General features: G+C 45.6%; 1 protein-coding gene across 1 annotated transcript; it reads right to left on the minus strand.

Moving 5' to 3' along the window:
- Nucleotides 1-14,995: 14,995 nt before the first annotated feature.
- Nucleotides 14,996-23,209, minus strand: LOC144893376 (uncharacterized). Its single transcript, XM_078783960.1, has 3 exons — nucleotides 23,007-23,209; nucleotides 16,116-16,155; nucleotides 14,996-15,977 (listed from the first exon to the last, which is right to left on the minus strand). Exons 1-3 carry the CDS (start codon nucleotides 23,207-23,209, stop codon nucleotides 15,129-15,131), a joined length of 1,092 nt encoding a protein of 363 aa, XP_078640086.1. The 3' UTR covers nucleotides 14,996-15,128.
- Between the last annotated feature and the right edge of the window lie 1,842 nt (nucleotides 23,210-25,051).

Here is a 25,051-nt window from a genome sequence, read left to right on the forward strand (position 1 = left end):
CAGCAGAAGCAGCATGTCGAGAGTCGAGTGACCTGGTCTGAATCCAAATTGATAAATCAGAGATCAAGCCATTAACATATGTTTGTGGCACATATGCTGAAATTACTAATATTGACCATTCCTTTCTCTTATACCCACTTGACTGGCATCAACCTATTGCTGATTATCTTTACCTCCAGTACTCTCTCTCTCTCTCTCTCTCTCTCTCTCTCTCGCTCTCTCGCTCTCTCGCTCTCTCTCTCGCCGCGTTGGGTGTAGCGTCATGGCGGCTGTGAGCAACTGCTCGGTGTTTTGGTGAGTCCGTTGTGAGTTTTCCCCCCTCTCCTGCCCTCCCCTGCCCCCCCCTCCCTCTCCTTTTCCATCCTGTGTGCTTCGGCATTGTGTTTTCATCCGTTCATCACCCTTGTCTTCGAGAGAGAGAGGATTGAGAGCGAGCCCATTTTGGGTGCGGCCTACTGGCTTTGACGACGCTTTGTAAGCCTTTTTTGTGCTTATAATGCACGTTTATTATTTACTTTAGTTCGGTTATTTAGGTTTGATACCTTCTTGTCCGGTTCGGACAAGGGGGGGGGGGGGGGATTTCGCTGGTATGGCGAATACACGCTCTCGTTACAAGGCGTTCGAAAATTTAACGCGTAAGCATGCATTCGCATGTGTTCCGCCTGAAGGAGCTCCGGCTGAGGACATCATCCTTGCCGTGGGATCCATCATAGGAGACGGTAATGTTCGTGCGGCGTCACGAAAGAACCAGAAATTTGTTGTCTTCGTGTCAGAAGAAAAACTCGTTCATGACGTCGTTGGTACCGGTCTAACCATAAAAGGGGGTCATTATATTACGGTATCCCCTATGGATACGCCAGCGACCAAGATAACAATATCCAACGTTCCACCGTTTATGCCAGGCGAGAAACTCCTATCCGTTCTGTCTCGTTATGGTAAAATTGTTTCCCGAATCTCAATGATTCCGCTCGGGTGTCGCAGCGATCGTGTTAAACACGTAATGAGCTTTAGGAGGCAGGTGTACATGATTCTCCCGGATCGCGGAGCCGATACAGGTTTAAATATATCCTTTAAAGTATCGTTGGATGATCGGGAATACCACATGTATGCTTCCTCAGCCTCCTTAACTTGCTTTAATTGTGGAGAATTCGGACACGTTAAAAGATCATGTCCTAGGGCCTCTTGTCCGAAGTGTGGTGAACCGGGACATAACGAAAGGGTTTGTAAAAAGGCCAATCCCTCCACCGCGCCTTCTGACACCCCGACCATGCTCGCTGACACCCGGACCGTATCTCCTGTTACCCCTACCGTACCTTCCGTCACCCGGACCGTATCTCCTGTCACCCCTACCGTACCTTCCGTCACCCGGACCGTACCCTCTGACACCCCGACCGCACCTTCGGACGCCCCGACCGCACCTTCGGACGCCCCGACCGTACCCTCTGACACCCAGACCGTACCTTCTGACACCCCGACCGTACCTTCTGACACCCCGACCGTACCTTCTGACACCCCGACCGTACCTTCTGACACCCCGACTGAGTCGTCTGTCACACCGGTGCTTTTCGATTCCAATGTGATGACACCCACCGATGTGACTGACACAACTAGCATTGCCCCCTTTCCCGAACCCATGAACGAAGAATCCACAGTGTTTGCTAAAAAGCGAAGAGCACCAGCGCCAAGCAGTTTCGCTGGTGCTGCAAAGAAGGCGGTCATGGGCGGCACCATTTCCGGTGCACATGTGTCCGAGTGTCCCTCTGACATTCCCTCACTAACTGAGTACATGAATACCGTTGTCAATGACACCAGTGAGTCTCATTATGTAAATGAGCCGAAAAATAAAATTTGTACCTCTCACCAGGAAGTTTCCGAGTGCGAAACCTCCAGTGAAAGTATTACCATTTCCGAGCTGGGAAATGTTTTTCCGCTTGTCCCCCCTTTAAATACCGAGCAGACTAAGGATTCAATAAACGTTCCCACTGTACAAACGGGGCCGGCAAATCTGAGTTTGCTGGGATCTCAAACCCAAGCTCCGACCCCAGATACAAATATACACCAAAGTGTTAACGAGTGCTCTCGGGAACACCTTGGGAAACTTGTGAAGGTGCCTCCAGACAAGACCGCGGGGGCAGCGGGTAATACCCCAGATCCTGACGACATGTTATCTGACGTGTCAGTCCGAAGATGACATTGAGGCAACCGCGCTGTCACAAGCGATGACAGGTCACTCGCAGGTATCCCCTCAACTCATTCTTACCTTCCTTAACGAAACGTATCGTCACCGCAACATTGTCATTAAAGACTATTTCCCTGACTTGGCTGCATTCACGTGCACCGCAAAGTCAATAATCAAAGCGCGTGAGGATTTTGACCTGACGAAATCTCAATTCCACAGATTAAGAAAGTTTGTTACCCGAGCAGGTGCGGAGTGTTCCCAAGCACAGGGCGATTTCATTACCACGGAATGAAAAACATTTCCTTTGCGACCTTAAACATGAATGGTGGGGGTGCAAGTCACCTCCGTCAGGCCCAAGTCAAAAACTTGTTTGACCGTAAAAAGGCAAATGTTCTTTTACTACAAGAGACCCACATCACACCTAACGTGGAACATGACTGGTGCCAAACTTTCAAAGGGCAATGCTATTTTAGCAATCTGTCAGCCTCATCTGCTGGGGTTGGGCTTTTTCTACAGCCAGGTCTAGCTTTTGAGTCTTGTCATTTTCAGGAAGTCATAAAAGGCCGGCTTATTTCCCTTCAGCTTGCACATCAAAACTTCCGCTGTACCATTTTCAATGTGTACGCACCTAGCGAGAGCAGGGACCGAAAGGCCTTCTTCACCTCCATGGTAAACCACCTGAAATCGGTTGATCTCGACCAATGTGTGTGCATTGGTGGTGACTTTAATTGCACCTTTGACCCTTCGAAGGATAGAAACTCTGCAGAACCCCACCCCGAGTCCCATGCGGACCTATCCCGTTTCTTTAAGACGGCCGGTCTACTGGATGTTTGGCGATTGCATCACCCCAACATAGTCCAGTTTACCTGGTGTCGATGTGCCAATGGCCGGGTGTCTTCGGCAAGACTCGACCGCTGGTACATAAATGTACCCTTTAAGAACGTCGCGGCCTCGTCAGGTTGTTTTCCGTCATTGTTTTCAGACCACCATATGGTAACCTTAGATCTTTCTTTTCCTCGACCCACATGCAGAAATAGTTACTGGAAGTTTAACGTTAAACTTTTAGAAGATAGTTTATTTACAGACTCCTTTCGTGATTTCTGGGCTGAAATGAGTACTAAAAAATCTTCTTTCTCCTCAATTAGTCTCTGGTGGGATAACCTAAAGGCCCAAATTCGAGTATTTTGTCAACAATTTAATTCGCACTGTACCAATGTAAAACATATCACGATGGCTTGCTTGGAAGCAGACATCTTAAGGTTAGAGAGCAAGTTGGCCAATGAGAGCAACCCAGTGAACTATCGGTTGCTACTCGAGAAGAAGGCCCAATTAAGGGATTTGATCCATGAAAAAGCAGCGGGCACACTAGTTCGGCTAAGAATACAAAATATAAAGGTTTCAGATACCCCAACTAAGGCTTTCTTTCACCTAGAAACTGTAGAGAAACCAGCACGACTTATATCTTCGGTTTTGGACCCAGGGGGGAACATCCTAACAAATCCGAGTGATATAAGATTAAATGTAATCGATTTCTTTTCTGAACTTTTCAAGGCCAAAACAGTTTCTCACGAAATGATGAATGTTTTGACCTCTCATCTTCCTTCTGTGGCTGAGGCCCAACGTCTGGAACTGGATGCTCCAATTACCCTTCCAGAGCTAACCGGTGCACTCGCTGAGATGGAGTCGGGAAAAGCCCCTGGCATCGATGGCCTACCTGGCCGAATTTCTTTCGGCATTCTGGGACATTTTGGGCCCAGAGCTGCTCAATGTTCTGGATGCATCTCTTTTATCCAGAGAATTACCGCTCAGTTTTAGAAGAGCAGTACTCTGCCTGCTACCCAAGACTGGCGATCTCCGACACCTGTCAAACTGGCGTCCGATCTCTTTGTTGTGCACGGATTACAAACTGTTTTCCAAGGTCCTTGCGAACCGTTGAAGACAGTTATTGGGGACCTGGTGTCACCTGATCAAAGTTGCGGCATCCCTGGCAGATCCATCTATGACAACATATTCCTAGTCAGAGATTTGTTAACTGGTAAATGTGTCAAAGAGGATTTTGGATTGGTGTTTCTTGACCTTGCAAAGGCCTTTGATAGCATTGATCATGAGTTTTTGTGTCATGTGTTACAAGCTTGCGGGCTTGGCACTAATTTTAGAGCCTACATAGCTTTGTTATATGCAAACATCTCCAGCTTGATCAAAGTTAACAACGAATTTTGCCCACCCATAAAGGTTCAGAGAGGGGTAAGGCAAGGTTGTCCACTTTCAGGTCTATTATTTGCCCTCGCCTTGGAGCCCCTCTTAATCGCCCTCAGAAAGGATATCCCTGGACTTGTCCTTTCTCCAGGACACCCACCTTTGACCCTGTCAGCTTATGCCGACGACCTTTGTGTCATTATAAAAAGAAAATGCGACAGTGACGCCATGGCAAAGTGTTTGTCGGACTTCAACCTTGCCTCATCATTAAGGTGTAATTGGGGGAAAAGCAAGGCTCTGTGGATCCCCTTTCCAAAAAATGACTTACCTATGCCACCGTTATTACCACCACCTCCCCTTCCTGCAGAGCTAGTGTGGGCAAACGATGGCATCAAGTATTTGGGCGTCTTCCTCGGTCCTCCTCAGTATGCCCAGAACAATTGGGACAGGATCATTGACCAGGTAGATGGGCGTTTGAGCCGATGGAAAAGAGCTCTACCCCACCTTTCCTATAAGGGTCGCGCGCTAGTTGTCAACAACCTCGTCACTACCCTTTTGTGGCACCGGTTCATCTGCCTGCAACCACCGGAGGTTTTGCTCCAAGCTATCCAGAGGAAACTGGTGGATTTTTTTTGGGGAGGCTACCACTGGCTTCGACCCAGCGCCATATGTTGTCCCTTGGCCGAGGGTGGTCATGGCCTAGTCGATGTGAAATGCCGCCTGTTGGCCTTCCGGCTCCGCTCCATCCAACGCTTGCTTTATGCAGAACACCTACCAGGAAAGCCCTTAGCCTGCTCCATTCTTCAACGAGCTGGGAGGCTCGGATACGGACAGGAACTTTTCCTGACCAACCTTCAACACGTCGATACATCTCTGCTCCCAGTCTTTTATCAGAGCCTCTTGAATGCCTGGCAGGGCGTTTCGATAAGTCGCCAAACAGACTCGTATGGCACTAACATGTATGCACACGAGCCTTTATTTTTCAACCCACTTTTCCCCGATATCCCGAGGAGTCGCGACTTCTGCCAGCATTTTATAGTGGCCAACATCCTGAAAGTGTGTCATCTCCGACACGACTCTGGACAGGGATGGAAGCCTGCGAACGAGCTGGCGGACCTAACAGGTGTTCGGTCCAGGAGGCAAATCGGGAACATACTAAGAGCAGTGATCCGAAGGGGCCACCAGCTAGGCCTACATTGGACGCAGGACGCAGAGGTTGAGCCCACAGTCCCAAAATTAGGTGTCGCTTTTACCCCAAACGAGCTGCCCCCCATGAGCGCAGGGTCACCCCCCTTCCATGTTATGAGCAGCAAGAGTATTTATAGGTCTTGTGTGAAACTTCTTCTTGGGGACCCACCTCTAGCTGGGGTTATCCGGTGGAAAGGACTCTTGCCTCCCGGTCCCCCCTCTGAGCCTTTATGGGATACAATGTATGCTGGACTTATTTCTAAAAGAACAGGTGACCTTCAGTGGCGTTTGGCCCACTGGATTGTTCCTTCCAATGCTGTCATTCGTTTTTTTCCCCCCATTTCTGGCTGTTGCCCCTTTTGTCCGGTGAGGGAAGATTTGTTTCATGCTTTCATTAATTGTGAAAGACTTTCTCCTTTGTTTCATTGGTTAAATTTTATTTCCCATAGATTGCAGGTTACCTTTTCTTTGAAAGCTTACATCTTTGGCTTTCCTCCCAAAAAGGGAACCACATCTATTGTATTCGGGTTCCTAACCGCTACTGCTAAACTGGCCGTATACCTGTCGCGGAAGGCGAAGCTGGGCGGCAGACCCATGCAGGAATGCAGTATTATGGTGTTTTTTAGTTCGTTGGTGTCAGCAAGGCTCAAGCTTGAATTTGGCTGTGTCCAAACTGCAAACGACCTTGCAAATTTTGTTGCGACCTGGTGTGTTGGAGGGATTTGTGAGGTCCAAGATAACAAATTGTTAATTTCTGTATAATACAGTGCGGGTGTTTCTTATACACTGTTCCATGCTTCTCCTTGCCGGCGTTTCCCCCCCCCCCCCCCCCCCTGGTCTTGACCTACTCTTTCTTTCTTAAGTCTCTCCTCAGGGTTGCAGATGCGATTGTAAATTTGTACATATATAATTATGCCTAGTTTAGAAATTATGCCTAGATTTTCTCCTCGTGTGTTTTTTTTGGTATTTGCACCTTTTCTGTCGCTTGGTTTGCAGTGCACCGATTGTTTTTTCCTTCCGGGATTGCTATGATTTTACTGATTTTCCTGGATGAATTGCTTTTGGTGGTACTCTTGTTTTATACTTTTATAATAAAAAGAGCTTAAAAGTCAAAGTCAGTCTCTCTCTCTCTCTCTCTCTCTCTCTCTCTCTCTCTCTCTCTCTCTCTCTCTCTCTCTCTCTCACTCTCACTCTCACTCTCACTCTCACTCTCACTCTCACTCTCACTCTCACTCTCACTCTCACTCTCACTCTCACTCTCACTCTCACTCTCTCTCTCTCTCTCTCTCCCTCTCTCTCGCACGCCCCCTTCTGGATGGTTGTGAGTCGTGCGTGGGTGTGGTAATCATGGCGGCTGTGGGTGTTGAGCTGTGAGTACGGTGCTGTGTTGGTGGTCTTTCCTATCCTCCTTTCACTCCATTTGTGTCCTTGTACGAGTTTGTGAAGTTTTCTCCGTGTTTCCCTTCTGCTCTTGAGACGAGAGAGGGAGAGAGAGACAGCACGGTAACGGTTAGCCACCTGTATTAATTTATAACGTGGGTTGGTTATATCGTGCCGATTATTTATTTATTTATTTACTTATTTAACTAATTTTGATTTGTTTGGTTAGTTTATTGCATTGTTACTGTTTAGTTTGTTTAGTTTATTGCCGATAAATGGCTAATAGGAATAGTCAAAGGACTGCTGATCGTGTTAGTGATGAGGTGTTATCGCGTAAGCACGGGCTGTGCCTTGTTCCGCCGGAAGACGTGCAAATGGACGATGTTCTACTTGCAATCGGGGATTTGATCGGGGTAAATAACATTCGTGCTGCGTCTCGAATGAACCACAAAGTGGTGGTTTTCGTGTCACAAGTTAGCCTTGCAGACATCGTGGTGCAAAACGGGTTAATGTTGGGGAACGACCAATTTGTCCCGGTATCGTCCATGGACACGCCGGCGGTTAAAGTTATTTTAAGTAACGTTCCGCCCTTTCTGAGGAATGAAGAAATCCTACGAAAATTAGGGGAGCATGGGACTGTCGTCTCACGAATTATCACGGTCCCCCTGCGAACCAGGAACGGAAGGCTGAAGCATGTAGAGTCGTTTAGACGTTTTTGTTTCGTCGTACTAAAGGATGAGGCAAAACAGCTGAACATATCTATAAATTTTAAAATAGGAGATCATGATTACCGGATCTTTGCAGCTACTGAGACCTTGATTTGCTATACATGTGGGGCATACGGACACACTCGGCAGTATTGTCCTGATGTGAGGAAGAGTTATGCCACAGCAGCTGGGGCAGCCCCCCCCCCCCCACCCTCCCGCCCCCACCTGTAAATGACTTGAACGACCCTGTAGATGAGCCAGGTGTCGAAAAAAGGTCAACACCGGAATACGAGGGTGCGGGTGACAGTGGTGCTGGTGGAGAAGCCCATACGGTAGTGGAGCAACCATATGTGGAGGAGAGGCTGCAATCTCAAGAACAAAGGGACTTCGAGGAGGTGAAGCTGATGGAGACCGAGTCGAGGAGAAACTTGAAACGCTCTCTTGCGAGCGATGAGAATGGAGGAAAAGGAAACAAAATGGTTCTCGTGCAGGAAGATGGTAATACAGACCAACCTGATGACCATGAGCAAAATGGTAATGCAATAGGTAGAGATGCGAATCTGCCCATTTCACAGGATGAAGAGAATCGAAGCATTACCGAGCGTGTCACCGTGTGTGATGGTGGACACCCTGCACCATGCGACGAGCAGTCAAGGACCCCCATCTCAACGGAAGATGATGAGAAAGAGATCGATAAGTCGGTGGCAGACAACAACGATGGGGTAGTTGGTGCCATGCAGACGCAACAAAAATACCATGGTGACAATGACACAGACGAGGTGCCAGTACCTGACACACCACTGGGTGAGAGTGGGGTCGAGGCTGATGAGGAAGGATGCAGTCTTGCTGCCCTGAGTGAGTCTCAGAAGGAGCAGGTGAGGCAAGCAGAGGTGACAAAAGGGAAGGTCATTGATTTCTTAAACGTAACGTTTAGACAACGTCACGTTGTAATTAGAGATCACTTCCCTGATGTCCAAGCTTTCATTAAGGTTTCGAAACCTCTTTTACAGAAAAATGACCCCATGCTCTCAGAGCCTCAATTTCAACGTCTTCGTAAAGCAGTAACAAAGGCGAACAAAGAATTGCAGGCAGACGGTGAGCTACCACCTTAGAATGACAACGCGAGAAATACATATTGCCTCCCTGAACATCAATGGGGGATGTGCCCCCTTACGGAAAATTCAAGCAATCCAGGCAATGGAGAGGGTAAAAGCAGATGTCATTCTATTGCAAGAGACCCATGCCACAAACAATTTGGCAGCTGAATGGTGTAAACTTTTTAAAGGGCAATGGTGGCTGAGTGGGGTTTCCACACCCAAGGCTGGTGTTGCCATCGCCTTAAGTCCCAGGCTTCCCACTCAGAGTGTTATTTATAGGGAGGTCTATAAGGCACATTTGATAGCGGTGGAGTTCTACTGCAATACACAAAAGCTTATTATAGTAAATGTGTATGCACCAAGTGAACCTATAGAAAGAAGAACATTCTTTTCCACACTGCGGGACTTTGTAGAGGGACTGGATCCAGCTGCTCTCACCTGTATCGCAGGGGACTTTAACTGTACAATTGATCCTTCAGTTGACAGGAATGGACATGAACCCCACGGCGCTTCTGCAAAGGTGTTAGCGAGCCTCATCAAGAACTATTGCTTTGAGGATGTGTGGAGGTTGCAGCATCCAACTTCACAGGCCTACACATGGTGCAGATGTCATGATGGCGTCATATCATGGGCAAGGCTGGACAGGATCTATATCAATAAGCCAATGCTGAATGTGGTGTCCACTACCCAAATACTCCCAACAGGGTTTTCAGATCATAATTTAGTGGCAATGTCCTTTAAATTACCCCTGACATCAGGAGGTAGCGCATACTGGTCACTCAATACTCGGTTGTTAAGTGATAAGAAATTTAAAGATGCCTTCCGAACCGTGTGGGGGAAAATCCGGTCATCTAAGCTTGAGCATGCCAACCTTCGCATATGGTGGGACCTTGCAAAGTGTCAAGTTAAAACGTTTTGTCAACAGTATAGTCTGTTTACTACTAAAATGCAAAGTCTCTCAATTGACTCATTAAAGGCCGAAATTGCAGAATTGGAACAGAATCGTAATGGGGCTGGGAAAGATTTTGGATATGATCAGTTGCTATGGACAAAAAGGTCATTACTGACCGAAATGGTGAGGCAGCGGGCAATGGGTACCTTGGTGCGTATGAGGATGAGTTACTTGACTTTGGATATGCTAAATAAGGACTTCTTTAGCTTGGAGAATTCGGTGAAAAACTCGCAGCAAATTCATAAGCTCTGTACTGCTAATGGGTCAACGGTTACCTCCCAACTGGAGATTAAAGCGGCCTTGAAAGCATTTTACTCTGACCTGTATTCTGCCCAGAGTATCAACAGTGAGGCGATACAGGAGCTGATTGCTGGGCTCCCAGAAGTCGAGGAGGACAAGCAGCACACACTGGAATCGTCAATTTCACCTGATGAACTTGAAGCAGCCATGCGAGGCTTGAAAGATGGTAAAGCCTCGGGGATTGACGGGCTGCCTGGAGAGTTTTATAAGACATTTTGGAATCTTGTGGGACCGGATCTGCTTGAAGTCCTTGACGAAAGCCTTCGTGCTGGAGAACTTCCTCTGTCCTGTAGAAGGGCGGTCGTATGCCTTTTGCCGAAGCCTGGGAACATTCAACTCATTGAGAACTGGCGACCTGTTTCCTTACTGTGTACTGACTACAAAATCTTGTCTAAAGTATTAGCGAATCGGCTGAAAGAGGTGATCAGCTCTGTCATACAGCCGGATCAAACCTACTGTGTTCCTGGACGGTCCATGCATGATAACCTGTTTCTGGTAAGAGATATTATTTCCTGTAAAAAGTATGTGCCTGCCAGTTTTGGGTTATTGTTTCTGGATCAAACAAAGGCTTTTGATCGTGTTGATCATGCATACTTGTTTTCGGTTCTTAAGGGGATGGGCTTTGGTGAAACCTTCACAGCATATGTTAAACTGTTATATACAAACACTTTCTGTATGTTGAAAGTAAATAATAACTTATGCTCCCCCTTTCCCTTTCGACGGGGTATCCGCCAAGGCTGTCCTCTCTCGGGACTGTTGTACACAATTGCCCTTGAACCACTTTTGGCATCCTTCAGGAAACGATTGCCTCAGGATATGGGGGTAGAGGGGTTAAAATTTGTCGTAACAGCTTATGCTGATGATGTTTGTGTTTTACTTAAAGGCCCGGGCAGTGTAGCTGCAGTACAGCAGTGCTTAAAAGACTTCTCTGCAGCCTCTTCTGGTGAAGTAAACTGGAGTAAAAGTGTAGCCTTGTGGTGTAGTTCAGGTAACCCCTCAGTCATATCACCACCATCACTCCCACAAAATCTGGTATGGAAAACAGACGGGGTCAAATATCTTGGAGTTTATCTTGGAAACCATGAAATGGAAATGAGGAATTGGGAAGGAGGTGTGGAACAAATCACATATCGTTTAAAATCATGGAAAGGACTACTGCGGTCTCTTTCATACAGAGGCCGCGCTCTTGTTATCAATAACCTGATTGCAGCGAGATTGTGGCATAAAGTCATTACCCTGCAGCCACCCAAGGAGCTGATCCCTGCCATCCAGAGGAAGTTGATAGACTTTTTTTGGAGCGGCTACCACTGGCTGCGGCCCAGTATACTGTACCACCCTCGGAAGGAGGGGGGCCAAGGAGTCATTGACGTCTCTGGGCGGCTTATGGCTTTTCGCCTGCAGTCTGTGCAGAGACTACTGTATGCGGAGGAGCTGCCCTGGCGCCCATTTGCACATTTTCTATTACAACAGGCTGGTGGAATGAACTATGATCGGCACCTTCTCTTGGTGGACCTTGATTGTGTCAGCAGTGCTTCACTTCCCGCTTTTTATCGGAGTTTGCTGGATGCATGGAAAGGCCTTGAGGTTAAACGTTGTCTTGAGGCATATAATTGTCGTAATTTCCTCCAAGAGCCTCTGTTCTATAACAGCTTTTTCCCATGTATTCCTCGTAGCCATGCTTTAATTCAAAAATTCATTAAAGGAGGCGTAAGCAAAGTGAGTGATCTAAGGGATGCATCTGGAACCAAGTGGAGGTCTGCTGGGGTGGTGGCGACAGGTGTTTGTGTAGCATCTGTTCGAGTTGTTCAACAAATCAAACAGGTAGTCGTAAAAAAATTCAGGCAGCTAAACATTGGCTGGGAAGGTGCCGGAATTGTCGAAGATCTTCGACTATCTTTCCCCGAAATCAAGGTGCTGCCCTCTGTCCAGTCCAATGATGATGGGTTTCCCTCCCCCTTTCACTTAGTAACTAAGGCTGGTGTCCTTAAACTCGTGAGGGGGAAAGAAGTCTCATCCCTGTCTGGAGCGATGCGTGTGGCCTTGTGGTCAGAACGGTTAGGGCCGGGGTTTCCCTCTACTCCACTGTGGCATAATATGTTTGTTCCACCCATCTATGGGTTCTTAGCGGATATCCAATGGAGGCTAACACATTGGGCTCTCCCCTCAAACACTTTTATCCACCATCTTAATGCCTCGGTGCCTGTAAATTGTCCCTTCTGCGAACAGGAGGAGGATCTTTTTCATGCATATGTCCAGTGCAGGAGGTTAGCACCTCTACTTTCTGTGATTGCACACCTTTCTTATAAATTATCCTTCACTTTTACCTTGCATATGTTTATTTTTGGTGTACCCTTTACCTCCTCTTGTAAAAATGCTGGTGCCTTGATGAATTTCCTGATTGCCATTGCAAAATATGCAATTTATAAGTCAAGGAAAATTAAAATTGATAAATGTTATGGTGATGACGTCATTCCAATATTTAAAGGGCTGGTGTCAGCAAGATTAAGGCTGGAATTTGATCACCACATGAGTAACGGGAATATTGAATTTTTTGAATGGAAATGGTGCACTCACGAGGCCTTGTGTGTGGTTCAGGACTCGAAACTCGTCATGATGTTTTAAGAATTGCATCAAGAGTGTGATGCTTTGGTGTTGTTGTACCTTTTTTTTCTCTGCCCCTGCTTGTAAATACCCTTGCGGTATAGGTTGACATCCTAGTGCATTTTTGTGGAAATAAATGGTATCCATTCTCATTCTCTCTCTCTCTCTCTCTCTCTCTCTCTCTCTCTCCGAATGAAAATGTCAAACTCATTGAGTGCAAATGGTGTAATAATGAAGCATTATGTGTTGTAAATGAATCGGATTTGTACTTTTTTCTTTTTAACATTAAGAACTGTTGTTTTTATTTTTATTTTCTCTCCTGTAAAAATGGAACTTGACCTGGTGTATTTTTTTTGTGAAATAAATGGTGTTGCAAATTCAATTCTCTCCACTCTCTCTCTCTCTCTCTCTCGCTCTCGCGCCCCCTGCTGGTCGTTTGCATGCTGGTTGTACTGTCATGGCGTCTGCTTGTGGAGGCCTGTGAGTGCTCTGTGTTGTTGCTCCATTCCCCCCCCCCCCCCCCGTTTTCCCCCCTCTGTGTCCTTGTACCTGTTCGTGGAGTCTTCCTGGTGATTCCCATATACGTTGAGACGGGAGAGAGAGCCGGAGAGCACAGGGTGATCGCTGGTAAGGGTTCGCCGTTTTTGGGCGTCGCCCGATCGGTGTTTGCTCCTTCATCTTAAACCTCTATTTCCTTTTTTTCCTTTCGTTTATCCTTCCTTCAGTTTGTTTTGTTGCCTCCCTTTTCCGAAGTTAGGGAAATCGGAGAGGTCTGATTGCTTCCCATTCCCGGAGTTCGGGTAGGGAAGATTGTATTATATATTCACCCTCCCCGAGTTGGGGAGGGGTTGTAAGTGCAGCTGTTCCAGCATGGCAGCTGCACTATCTCGATTTACGGCCTTTCAGAGCCTGACCCGTAAGCACGGGTTCTTTTGTGTACCTCCGGAACGTGAGGTTAGTGTCGAGGACGTTGTCCTCGCAACCGGTCGTGTTGTCGGGATCGACAAGGTTGTTGCCGCTTCGCGGATGAACAAGCGGATCGTTATTTTTTTGTCCGACGTGGATTGTGTCCCACAAATTGTCGAACAGGGTTTGACAATCGATCCAGATTTATTTGTAATGATTTCCCCACTAGATAGCCCAGCGATAAAAGTCGTGATATCAAATTGCCCCCCATTTGTATCCGACGATGTACTAATTAAAGAATTGTCCCGATACGGTACCATCGTGTCTCGTATCTCCATGATTCCCTTCGGGTCACGAAACAACGATTTAAGGCACGTGGTTTCATTCCGGCGGCAAGTGTTTATGATTTTAAAAAATTCCCAGAAGGATTTAAACCTTATAATAAAATTAAAACATCAACAGAACGAATATACAGTGTACGTGTCCACCAACGTTCTAAAATGTTTTGGCTGCGGACAATTTGGGCATGTTAAGCATGACTGCCCCCGAAAAGAGAATTCTCCACAAGTGCAACCTCCCCTCCGAACCGGGAATAAGCAACCCCCCCACCTTCCCACCACCGGTCCAAACCCTCCCACCACTGACCCAAGCCCTCCCACCACCGACCCAAGCCTTCCCACCACCGAACCAAACCTTCCCACCACCGAACCAAGCCCTCCCGCCGCCGAACCAAGCCCTCCCACCACCGACCCGAACCTTCCCACCATCGACCCAAGCCTTACCACCACTGATCCCAATCTGTCCACCACCGACCCAAGCCCTCTTACCACCAATCCAAACCCCCCCGCCGTACCCCCCTCCCCTCCCCTTGAAACAGGGGCCCCTCCCTCTACTGAAGGATCTAATTGCAGCCATCTCCTGTTAACTATAGATCTCACCCCCCAGGCGACATCGTCCAATCACAGCTTGTTGCCTGCTATAACTGATCCTACCTCTCCCGCCGTGGTAGCCGATGGGATCCCCCTCCCGATGATCACGTCCTCCCTCCTTTTCGCCTTCATCGCTTAAATTCGACGAAATACACAAGGGATCCCTAGCATCCCTAGAATTCCACTACTGTTAGTCTAGTAGGAAGACTAGGTCCCCCTGCACCCCCCGGAGATATACTTCTAATCAGTGTTTCTAGATTGGAAAAAATGTGTAGAAAATGACTAGCTATGGCCCCAAGCTGAAAAAATGTCCCACATACCATTTTTATGCAAATTACTGCTGCCATTATCAAAAAAACGATTTTTGACATATCTCAGCCAATATTGCAGATAATTGAAAAATGAAGGTGTCTAGACCCATGTTTTGAAGGGCATAGATCATGATAGAACTATTCATAACATGATTACATGTGTCTATGGTATACTAGTATGCTAATTAGTGCTTTATTTACAAAATAATCACAGTTTTACGAAATAATAGACTCATATTAAGGTCCGTCTACACAGACGTTAACACAAAGTTTTATTTTTCTAAATATTACAACTGTCAAAATAGTCCTAGCACTCAATGTGACCACTCTTCTCTTGCTTGTTTTAGATAAACATCATTAGCATTAGTGATTCTACACTGAGTCAGTCATCATCATTTTCATCGAAATCGTCAGAGTCAAACTCTTCTTCTCCTTCCTCTTCCTCCTCCTCTTCGTGCTCTCCTGTGTTCAGAAGATCCACCAGTGAGGTTGGTAGGATGGGACCACTGGACCACATTGGTTTCAACAGTCCTTCATCAGTCCTTATCCATCCTTGCTCCTCATAAGGTTTTGGCTTTTCGATGATAGGTTGATCGGCTCTTTTGTACAATGCTACGCGGTGGTTCACACGCTGGATGTGCGGCTTCAGGGCAGACTGGCATGGAGGAAGGCGAGCCAGATCAACCTTGGACTTGGATGTGAGGGTCTTGTCCTCTCCCACCATTTTTCGTAGCAGCTTGGCACGGACAATGTCCACTGATGACTCGCGACTCTGGCCGTACATCACACAGGTGAATTTTTCTAACTGCCTCTCCACCTCAGGGTTGGCATCCCAGTTGTCACCCAGTTCACCGAATGCCCTGTGAAACCTGGGATTCTTCTCCAGCTTTTTCAAGGGCCCGACTTTTCCCTTCCCTTTGAAGGCACTGGTGCAGTCTTCTCCGCTGAACACATAGTACCCCAGGAGAGTGGCACAGTAGTCCTCTCCCAGGGATTCTGCCAGCTCAGAGACGTTGACAAGTTGGCGATGCTTCCCTGACCCTGTATCCAGGTACACCGTCAGCTTGATGTTGTGGGCATGGTGGAGCAGGATCAGGAGGATGTCTGTGTCCGGTGTTCTGACTACAGCGTTCTTGTATCCGATGGTAGCAGCATGATGGAGGTACAGAACCACCCTGGTATCAGTCTCTTCCTGGTTGCTGTAGATCGTGGGGAGTTCACGTACCTCGACCTGAAACACAAAAAGGCACCGCATTTCAATCACCAGTCACTGCCAGTTTCAGATCTAGACAAACATCACAGGTAATCACCTTTTTTTCAGGAAAAATTACAAATTGAATCGCCATTCACGAAGGGCTTTCAATTTTACCTTGCCATTCGTTGAGGCAAGTTGGTGGGCCTTCAGGGAACTTCGGGCCAACGCGAGTAAAGTGCAAGGGTGGGAGAGTTTTTGGTGTGTCGACCTTCAGGCTACGCTGTTGTGACCTATTGATGGTAGGTAGCATTCGGTCCTTGCTGCTCTCGAACCCGGGCTTGACCTCCTGCACCATGATTCCTCCAGCACTGTTTACAATGTTGCTGCCGTGCACACTGGTAGTGGTTTTATTCAAGTTGTCCCACTCACAGTGGAATACAAGGTTGCCCTCTCCTGTCACAATTTGTGGTGTACGATAAGTTGAGACTTCATCCAGGACCTTGGCGAGAGCAGTTTCCAACTCCAAGGCGAAATCGTAGCTCTCAGAGTGTCCAAGCCTGTGTAGTATTGTGGTGAGCTGTTTGCTTCGGAACAGGTGCCTTACAGTCACACAGAGGAGAATGTGCTTTGGTAACTTCCATTTTCCATCTGACACTGCACGGCACAGATCTTGTCCAATGGAGAAGACCAGACGCTTCACCTTTTCTGTCTCGATGCCCTCCTTGCCAGTCATTAGCACGCTGAGAAAGCGGACAAGGTCTGGAGGTAGGATGTCTTCAGGATTGAGCTCCATGTCTTCAGCTGTTGGTGGCCATGGTTGGTCTTTACACTCTCTGAAAGCCTGTAGAATACCCTGGCGAAGTTGGAGGGCAACATTTTGGTTCTTGTTTGTGCTTCCGAGTGTGAATGCTCGTGCGAGAGCATTGGAAACTGTTATGTTTGAGCTGTGCACAAGCCAGAAAGAAATGACATCACATTTGTCATGATCAACCTTCGTGAAGTGGATATGCTCCTTGATTGGGTCATTCTGTAGGCGTTTCAGTAGTTTCTCTGACCGATAATTTGAGTTCTCATATCCATTCAGTTTCAGTTCCTCGACATAGAGCAAGCGCAAGGAAGAAAGCTGTAGAACTTTATTCTGCTGGATGACCTGGGTTTGAATGTGTTCCAGTACTGAGTTGAATGCCTTTTCATGGGCGGCTGACATGCAAGCCTGCTCCTTTGGTGCTTCGGCTCTGTGAATCGCACGCTCATAGTTGTAGAATGCTGTGCGGAAAGCTTTAAAACATGACGGATGGTGTTTGGCCTCACATGCAAAGAGGTCTTTGTTTTTCACCTTTCGATGGAGTCGATAGAGACCCATTTTCTCAGCCCGTGTTTCGATTTGCTCCCATGCATTTTCTTTGTTTTTAAAGGATGGGAAGGTTGTAGGCCTCTCAGTATTGCGATGAGCATCTTTGGTCTCAACTTTCTCACAAAATATACACTCTGGCGGGAAGATGGGTTCAGCAGAACCTCCTGGTTTACGAGGAGAGTGATGCCATGATGAGGTTGATGGCCCTGGTTCTGTATCATCTCCCAGACGATGAAAGTGGCGGACAAAGTGCTTATAACACTTGCTGTGATATCCTACTCTTTCTAGGTCATCAGGAAGAGTTGCCGGGATCTGATCACATACTGATTGCATACGACATGGGGAGTCATGCGGTTGGTTGAGACGTCTATCCCGGATCTTTTGAAGCAGTTGCAGTTTTTCTGAAGCAGATCCTTTAATTTTACGGAGGGGCGTGAAATCCCCATGATCAGACATGGATGGTACATGAAGGATGCATGTAGGAGGAGAGCTTTGGGCTGCAGGTTCTACACTCCGTTTTCTTTTGGGCATGCTTGCTGTCGATGTCTACCATCACTGTTAAATGACAAATAAGAAATCACGAATGATGTTAAAAGTGCCTGTGAAAGGAGGCTCTGAGTTTTCAGTGAGGTAACAGAGGTTCTGAGTCATGTTCTACACTAGGGTACTTTTTAGCTGACTAAACCATGTTTAGTGGCATCAAAAGTGCTAATAGCTAAAACATCTAAATTCTTCCACACTAACGTTAGCTATCTAGGCCAATGAAACATTGTGCTAAGTTACTGTAGCTAGCTCAGCTGTCGTGCCTCTTTCTGGTTCAATTCATATACAGAAGTCAACAGATATGTCTCATGTTTGGCATTAACAAAAGTTTAAGTTACACCGACATTAGGAACATACTGTACATAGATGAGGCTAGCTTTAACGTTAGCTAACATGGTGCTAGCTGGCTCAGCTGTTATTCTGCCTGTTTATGATTTCATGCAGAAACTGAAGTCAAGAGTGTGAGTAACATTATAGTTAGCATCTTACCTGGCTAGATTGGAGGATGAATACCAAGAACAACACACAGATGGAATGGAAGACTGAACTTTCAACTGAGGTATTCAATAACATCAACGTTACCAATTGATACGAGCGCGCGACATTACCAATTGATACGAGCGCGCGAGCGCGCATGTTACATGGATGGAAATGTAAAATGGCAGCTATAGCAGCACTAATTTGGATCTCTAGTCTGTCATTTCTGCACTGTGATTGGATAACATAAAAAAATATGTTTGGGAGTTAACAGCAGGAGTTGGTAGATTTTACGTGGGCTGGGTGAGAAACCTTTAAATAAGCAAGTGAAAATCTCTCGCAATACAAAGTCAATGGTGGGAAGAAAAGTTGAGTGGTACCAATGTTACTGCCAATGTCCCGCCCCTATGCAAGACTCAGGAGCATCTTGTTGACATTTAACCTTGAAAATACCTGGGTTTAGACCCCTTATGTACCATGTTAAGTTATCTGCAGTATTAACGTATCCTTATCATTTGTAAAACTGATTATTTTGTAATTACAGCATTAATATGCATACTAGTATACCATAGACACATGTAATCATGTTATGAATAGTTCTATCATGATCTATGCCCTTCAAAACATGGGTCTAGACACCTTCATTTTTCAATTATCTGCAATATTGGCTGAGATATGTCAAAAATCGTTTTTTTGATAATGGCAGCAGTAATTTGCATAAAAATGGTATGTGGGACATTTTTTCAGCTTGGGGCCATAGCTAGTCATTTTCTACACAATTTTTCCAATCTAGAAACACTGATTAGAAGTATATCTCCGGGGGGTGCAGGGGGACCTAGTCTTCCTACTAGACTATGTGGAAAATTCTATACTATTTTTAATATCTATGCCCCAAGTACGCCTGTAGCTCGGCGAGTTTTTTTTAATGCCCTTGGGACACACCTAACGTCCCTCGACAGCCAAAACGCCCTAAAAAACCAAGACAATCATGTTTGTATTGGTGGAGATTTTAATTGCACCCTCCAACCCCAACTCGACAGGAACAGTGCAGAGCCCCATCCTGCCTCCACAATCCCTCTCACCAAATTTTTAAAACAAATGAATTTAACAGATATATGGCGGGTACAGCACCCATCAATCAGGCAATACACATGGTGTCGATGCATTCAGGGTAATATTGTACTTGCTCGCTTGGACAAGTTTTATATTAATCCTCCACTTGAACGCCTCGTTCTGTCATCCAAAATTTGCCCATCAGGATTCTCGGACCACAGCGCAACATTTCTCAAAATTTCTGCCCCCTGCCCGAAACACAAGAGTGCTTTTTGGAAATTTAATAACAACTTACTTGATGATAGTACCTTTAAGGACATTTTTCCGGAAATTTGGAATATTCTGGTTGCCTCCCAACAGAATTTCTCCAACCTCAGACAATGGTGGGATAATGCCAAAACGCACATCAGACTGTTCTGCCAACAATATCGTGCGTATGGTGTTCAAGAGGAAAGAAAAACCACAACCTTACTTGAAGATGAAATCCTGGAATTACAGGAACAGCTTCAGGGAACCGCAAGTGTGAGCTACCAGGGAATGAGGCAACAAATCCATGGAAAAACGGCCTTACTGAATTCCATATCCGAAAGGCGAGCACAAAATGCTTTATTGCGCCTGAAGATGAGGTACATACACGACCTTGATGCTCCAACCAAATTCTTCTTCAGCCTTAAAAGGGGGGCCTCTTCGTCAATGATTACACGCTTGCTCCATGATGGGGAACTCCTTTATGAAGATGGCAGAATCAGGGAATGTGCCCGGAAACATTTTAAACAACGGTTTATGCGGCATGACATTAACCAGGATGCAATATCGGAACTTGTTTCTAACCTTCCAACATTGGCGGAGGATCAGAAGCAGCAGTTGGAGGATCCTCTTAGGTTACCTGAGCTCACCGCTGCCTTGAAGGCCTTGGAACCTGATAAAGCCCCTGGACTGGATGGGCTGACAAGTGAATTTTTCCAGTTTTTTTGGGACACCATTGGACCTCACCTACTGCGGGTATTGAATGAATGTTTAGAGGATGGACAACTGCCGTGGAGCTGCCGGAGAGCAGTCACCACCTTAATTCCTAAGAAAGCGGACACTCAACTTATAGAGAACTGGCGTCCTATTTCTGTTTTATGTACGGATTATAAAATTTTAGCCAAAGCCTTGTCTAATCGAATGAAACCTTTTATGAATGTACTAATAGGAGAACATCAATCCTTTTGTATTCCTGGACGTACTATTTTTAATAATATCTTTCTTATCCGTGATACCATTCGGTTTTGTAACAATTTTAATATGAATGTTGGTCTGTTTTTTATTGACCAAGGAAAAGCCTTTGACTGTATTGACCACATGTACCTTTTTAGAGTTTTAGAGAATTTTGGGTTTGGACCTAGTTTTTATCTCGTACGTTAAACTTTTGTATTGTAATATATCCAGTGTTCTTAAAATTAATCAAGTATTGTGTAGCCCCATTGCTGTACAACGGGGAGTACGGCAAGGTTGCCCGCTATCTGGACTTTTATACTCTCTTGCCATCGAACCTCTTCTGCTCCAATTACGTACGCACATTTCTGGCTTCACTGGATCAATTCTTACCACACCGCTAAAAGTCTCTGCCTATGCAGATGATGTCTGTATTTATATAAAAAATAGTACTGATGTCACTGCGGTGGCTCAGGCACTAAAAACATATTGTCAGGCTTGTTCAGGCCAGGTAAACTGGAAGAAGAGTGAAGCCCTTTGGATAGGACCTGGAGATTGCCCGCCAATTGTCCTACCAGGAGGAGTGAACTGGCAGAAAAGTGGCATTAAATACCTCGGTATTTTCCTCGGAGACAACACCTTTGAGCAGCAGAACTGGGTGGGATTACCAGACAAGGTAATGGCAAAACTGGCCCGCTGGAAAGGACTTCTTTTCCAACTTTCGTACCGCGGAAGAACTCTCGTCATTAACAATCTTGTCGCCTCTATGCTATGGCATAAGATGATATGCCTACAACCGCCTGGGAGCCTTCTTATTACACTGCAAAAGAGCATTGTCGACTTTTTCTGGAGCGGGAAACACTGGCTCCAACCCCCCGTGGCATACTTGCCACTCGCTGAAGGTGGCCAAGGTCTTATTGATATCCGCAGCCGGATTATGGTCTTCCGGCTTCACATCGTGCGCCAACTTGTATATGGAGATGAAGCCCTACTCTGGAGGCCTCTGGCTAACTGCATATTACAGCTTACATGCAAGCTGGGCTACGACCGAGAACTTTTCTTAATGAACCCTCATCAAATCGATTCATCCTTGCTGCCCACCTTTTACCAAGGGGTGATGAACGCCTGGCAAGCCCTGTCCTTTTCCCGTGAAATGGCAACATACAACATGGAAATGTTGTTGAACGAGCCCCTATGCTACAACCCCTTCCTGGAAAACAGCTTGAATAATAGGGGACTCGTTCAACGTTTTGTTGATGCCAAGCTGCTGCGAGTGAAAGACCTCATGACAGAGTCTGGGAGCTGCCGGCTGAGTGCTGCCGCTGTGGCACAAAAAACCGGAATAAAATCTGTCAGGATCATCTCTCGGTTCCTTCAAGGGATATCCACAACGTATCGTAATACCTGCGAGGAACTTGGCCCTTCCCCCGAGGAAACAGCGGGTGACTTCCCCAAACTCCTAGTTTTCAGCCCGCCACTTAATCTGTCCCCTGGCCTGAACAGCCCTGATGATACTGCATTATCCCTTCCCGCCTTTCCAAAGAAAACTCTGTACAACGCGTACGTTAAAATTTTATACGCAAAAACATTTTCTGAGCACCCGAGGCTTCGATGGCGGGATGTTTTACCCCCAATACCACCCAATTGCCCCAATTGGCGAAGTTTTTATCTCTTGCCTACTCCAAAGTATGTTGGAGATATTCAATGGAAACTTGTACACTGGATTTTACCTTATAATGTTTTACTGAACCGGTTTTCTACTGCTAACTCTAATCTATGCCCTTTCTGTGCATCCATTGAAACCCTACCGCATATATACCTGGAGTGTGAACGATTGCAACCTCTTTTTACATTCCTTCAGGAACGTTTTGTGAAGCTTGGTTCCCTCTTCAATCACAATGTTTTTATTTATGGTGTTTTAGGACCGTCTTCCCTTAGGAATGTGGTTTTAATGAATTTTTTAATTGGCCAGGCCAAGTTTGCAATTTATAAATCCAGGAAGAAAAAAATGGGAAACGCTTCTGACTCGTCATGTGATGTACTGCTCACCCTTAAGGCTCTTGTAAATGCAAGACTAAAGCTAGAGTACCGGTTTTTTAAAATGAACAAGAATTTAACATGTTTTAAAGAAAAGTGGGTTTTTAATGATGTCATATGCACACTTGATGATGATGATTTGAAAATAACCTTTCCTTGAGACCATTTTATTGTGTTTTGTTTCTTTGTGGCTGAACATAACTGATTTTTTGTACTCTTGTAATAAAAGGAAGAAACAGTCAGTCTCTCTCTCTCTCTCTCTCTCCACTCTTCCTTCAATGTGACTCCAACTCCAGTTCATTCACAACAATTCAATTTTTAACCTTCCCCTAATTATTTTGGTAACTATCCCCACAAGATGTCAATCCTTCTCATCATGGCATCCACCAACTCTCTCTCCTTGCCTGCCATCGTGCCAACATTCCATGTTCTCACTGATATTCAGTGTCTCATGTTTAGCCACCTGCCTCTTTGGTTGCACCCACGGATACTGTGGTACCCTTTGCCCATTTCTCACATCAGCCAGGGGATAGCTCGGTTGTATAACCCTCCACAACTGATAACTACGATCTAGGACAGCACAAGCCAATTCATTTCTTGTTTGCATATATGTATCTCATTGCATCAGATTAGCAGGTGCCACAAATTTTGGCTGAAAAGACATTCAAGGATTGTTTATAAGAAAATAGAATAATATTTTTGCTCTATTATTCAACAATGATGGCAGGAAAAATAGAAAGGAGATAGAAAAGATAGATAAGTGGTCATCCATATATTACTTGCACACAATGTGGGTTGTGAGTGGGGGGAGAGCAGGGTGCAGGTCAGTGCATGGTCAGTAAAGGAGGGGAGAGGGAGGTTTTTAAAAGTTCCAAAATAAATTTCTAAATATATGGCTCCAAAATAAAATTTAAACTGCAAAGCAAAATAATTGAGGAATATCAGAGATTCAAAAGTAACACTAGAAAGCATCTGAAAATGCAAAGCTCTTCCACGTCCGTTTGCTTTTCAGACGTCTTCTTCTTCTTCTTCTTCTTCTTCTTCCTCTTCCGTATGCTCAAAATAACGAAAACAGTTTCAAAAAAATACGAAATGAAAATTGATGATTTTATACAGACTTAACCTTTGACCTTTAGATCTAAAAAAATAATCAGCTTCTAGCTTTTGATTAGTGAACCAATTCTGTGATCTAATATGCAAATTGTTAAAAATTTCAGGACAATTGAACGCAAACTGACGATTTTAAGCAATCTTGAACTATTGATCTAAAAAAAAAAACAATCGGCTCCTACCTTTTTATTAGTGAACCAATTCTGTGATCTAATATGCAAATTGTTAAAAATTTCAGGACAATTGAATGCAAACTGACTATTTTAAGCAATCTTGAACTATTGATCTAAAAAAAACAATCGACTCCTACCTTTTTATTAGTGAACCAATTCAGTGACCTGATATGCAAATTCTTCAAATTTCAGGTCAATCGGGTGAAAATTGGTGATTTTAAACAATCTTGACCTTTTGATCTAAAAAAGAATTGGCTTATCTATCTATAATTCCAGTAATCTCTGTGTGTGTGTGTGTCTGTGTGTGTGTTTGTTTGTTTGTCTGTGACCGCTGTTTCTCGACAACCACGGGTCCGATATACTTTAAACTTGCCAGGTATATTGCTGGGGACCCGAGGATGTGCCTTTTCAAGGTTTCATATTAATCGGACAAGTAGTTACCGAGCTATGTCCAAAAAACGATTCAACCAATCAGAGAGCAGCGAGCTATCACGTGTGCCGAACGTGGCGAACAGACTCTGCCTCGGACGGCACATTTGAGAGCGTATTCATTTATTTCACGTTGGCAAACTATGTTGCCGTTAAACTATGTTTTAAAACTAATTAAAACTAATTTGCGATTCATCGTAACTGCGATTTGCGACCTTCCGGACAGTGAAGACTGCACTTCCGGCAGCCAATCACAGAACGCGTTATTGCGTAGGCGTGGCCGATGTGAGAGCGAGCCGAGCCGAGCGCGTGCGCCATTACGGTTCGTAATTCGATTTCTTCCGGAGAAAATAATAATTTCTCGATTTCTTATGCGCATTATTTCTCCCAATTCAGTCAGAGCGAAGGGCGGAAGCGAAGAGCGTTGTTTTTTTTGTTTACGGGCGGGGTAGAGCGTACGGGTAGCGTTTTTTTTTTTTTTTGGCAAGGAACGGGCACCCACGTACGGGCATGCCCTAGTAGCTTTTGATTGGTGAACCAATTCAGTGACCCGATATGCATATTCTTAAATTTCAGGTCAATCGGGTGAAAATTGGTGATTTTATACAATCTTGACCTTTTTCATATAATAATTTGCCGGCTTCTAGCTTTTGATTGGTGAACCAATTCAATGACCCGATATGCAAATTCTTTAAATTTCAGGTCAATTGGGTGAGAATTGACGATTTTGTGTGACA

Source organism: Myxine glutinosa, chromosome 8 (assembly GCF_964187855.1).
Source record: "Myxine glutinosa chromosome 8, kmMyxGlut1.1, whole genome shotgun sequence".
NCBI classification, from domain to species: Eukaryota; Metazoa; Chordata; class Myxini; order Myxiniformes; family Myxinidae; genus Myxine; species Myxine glutinosa.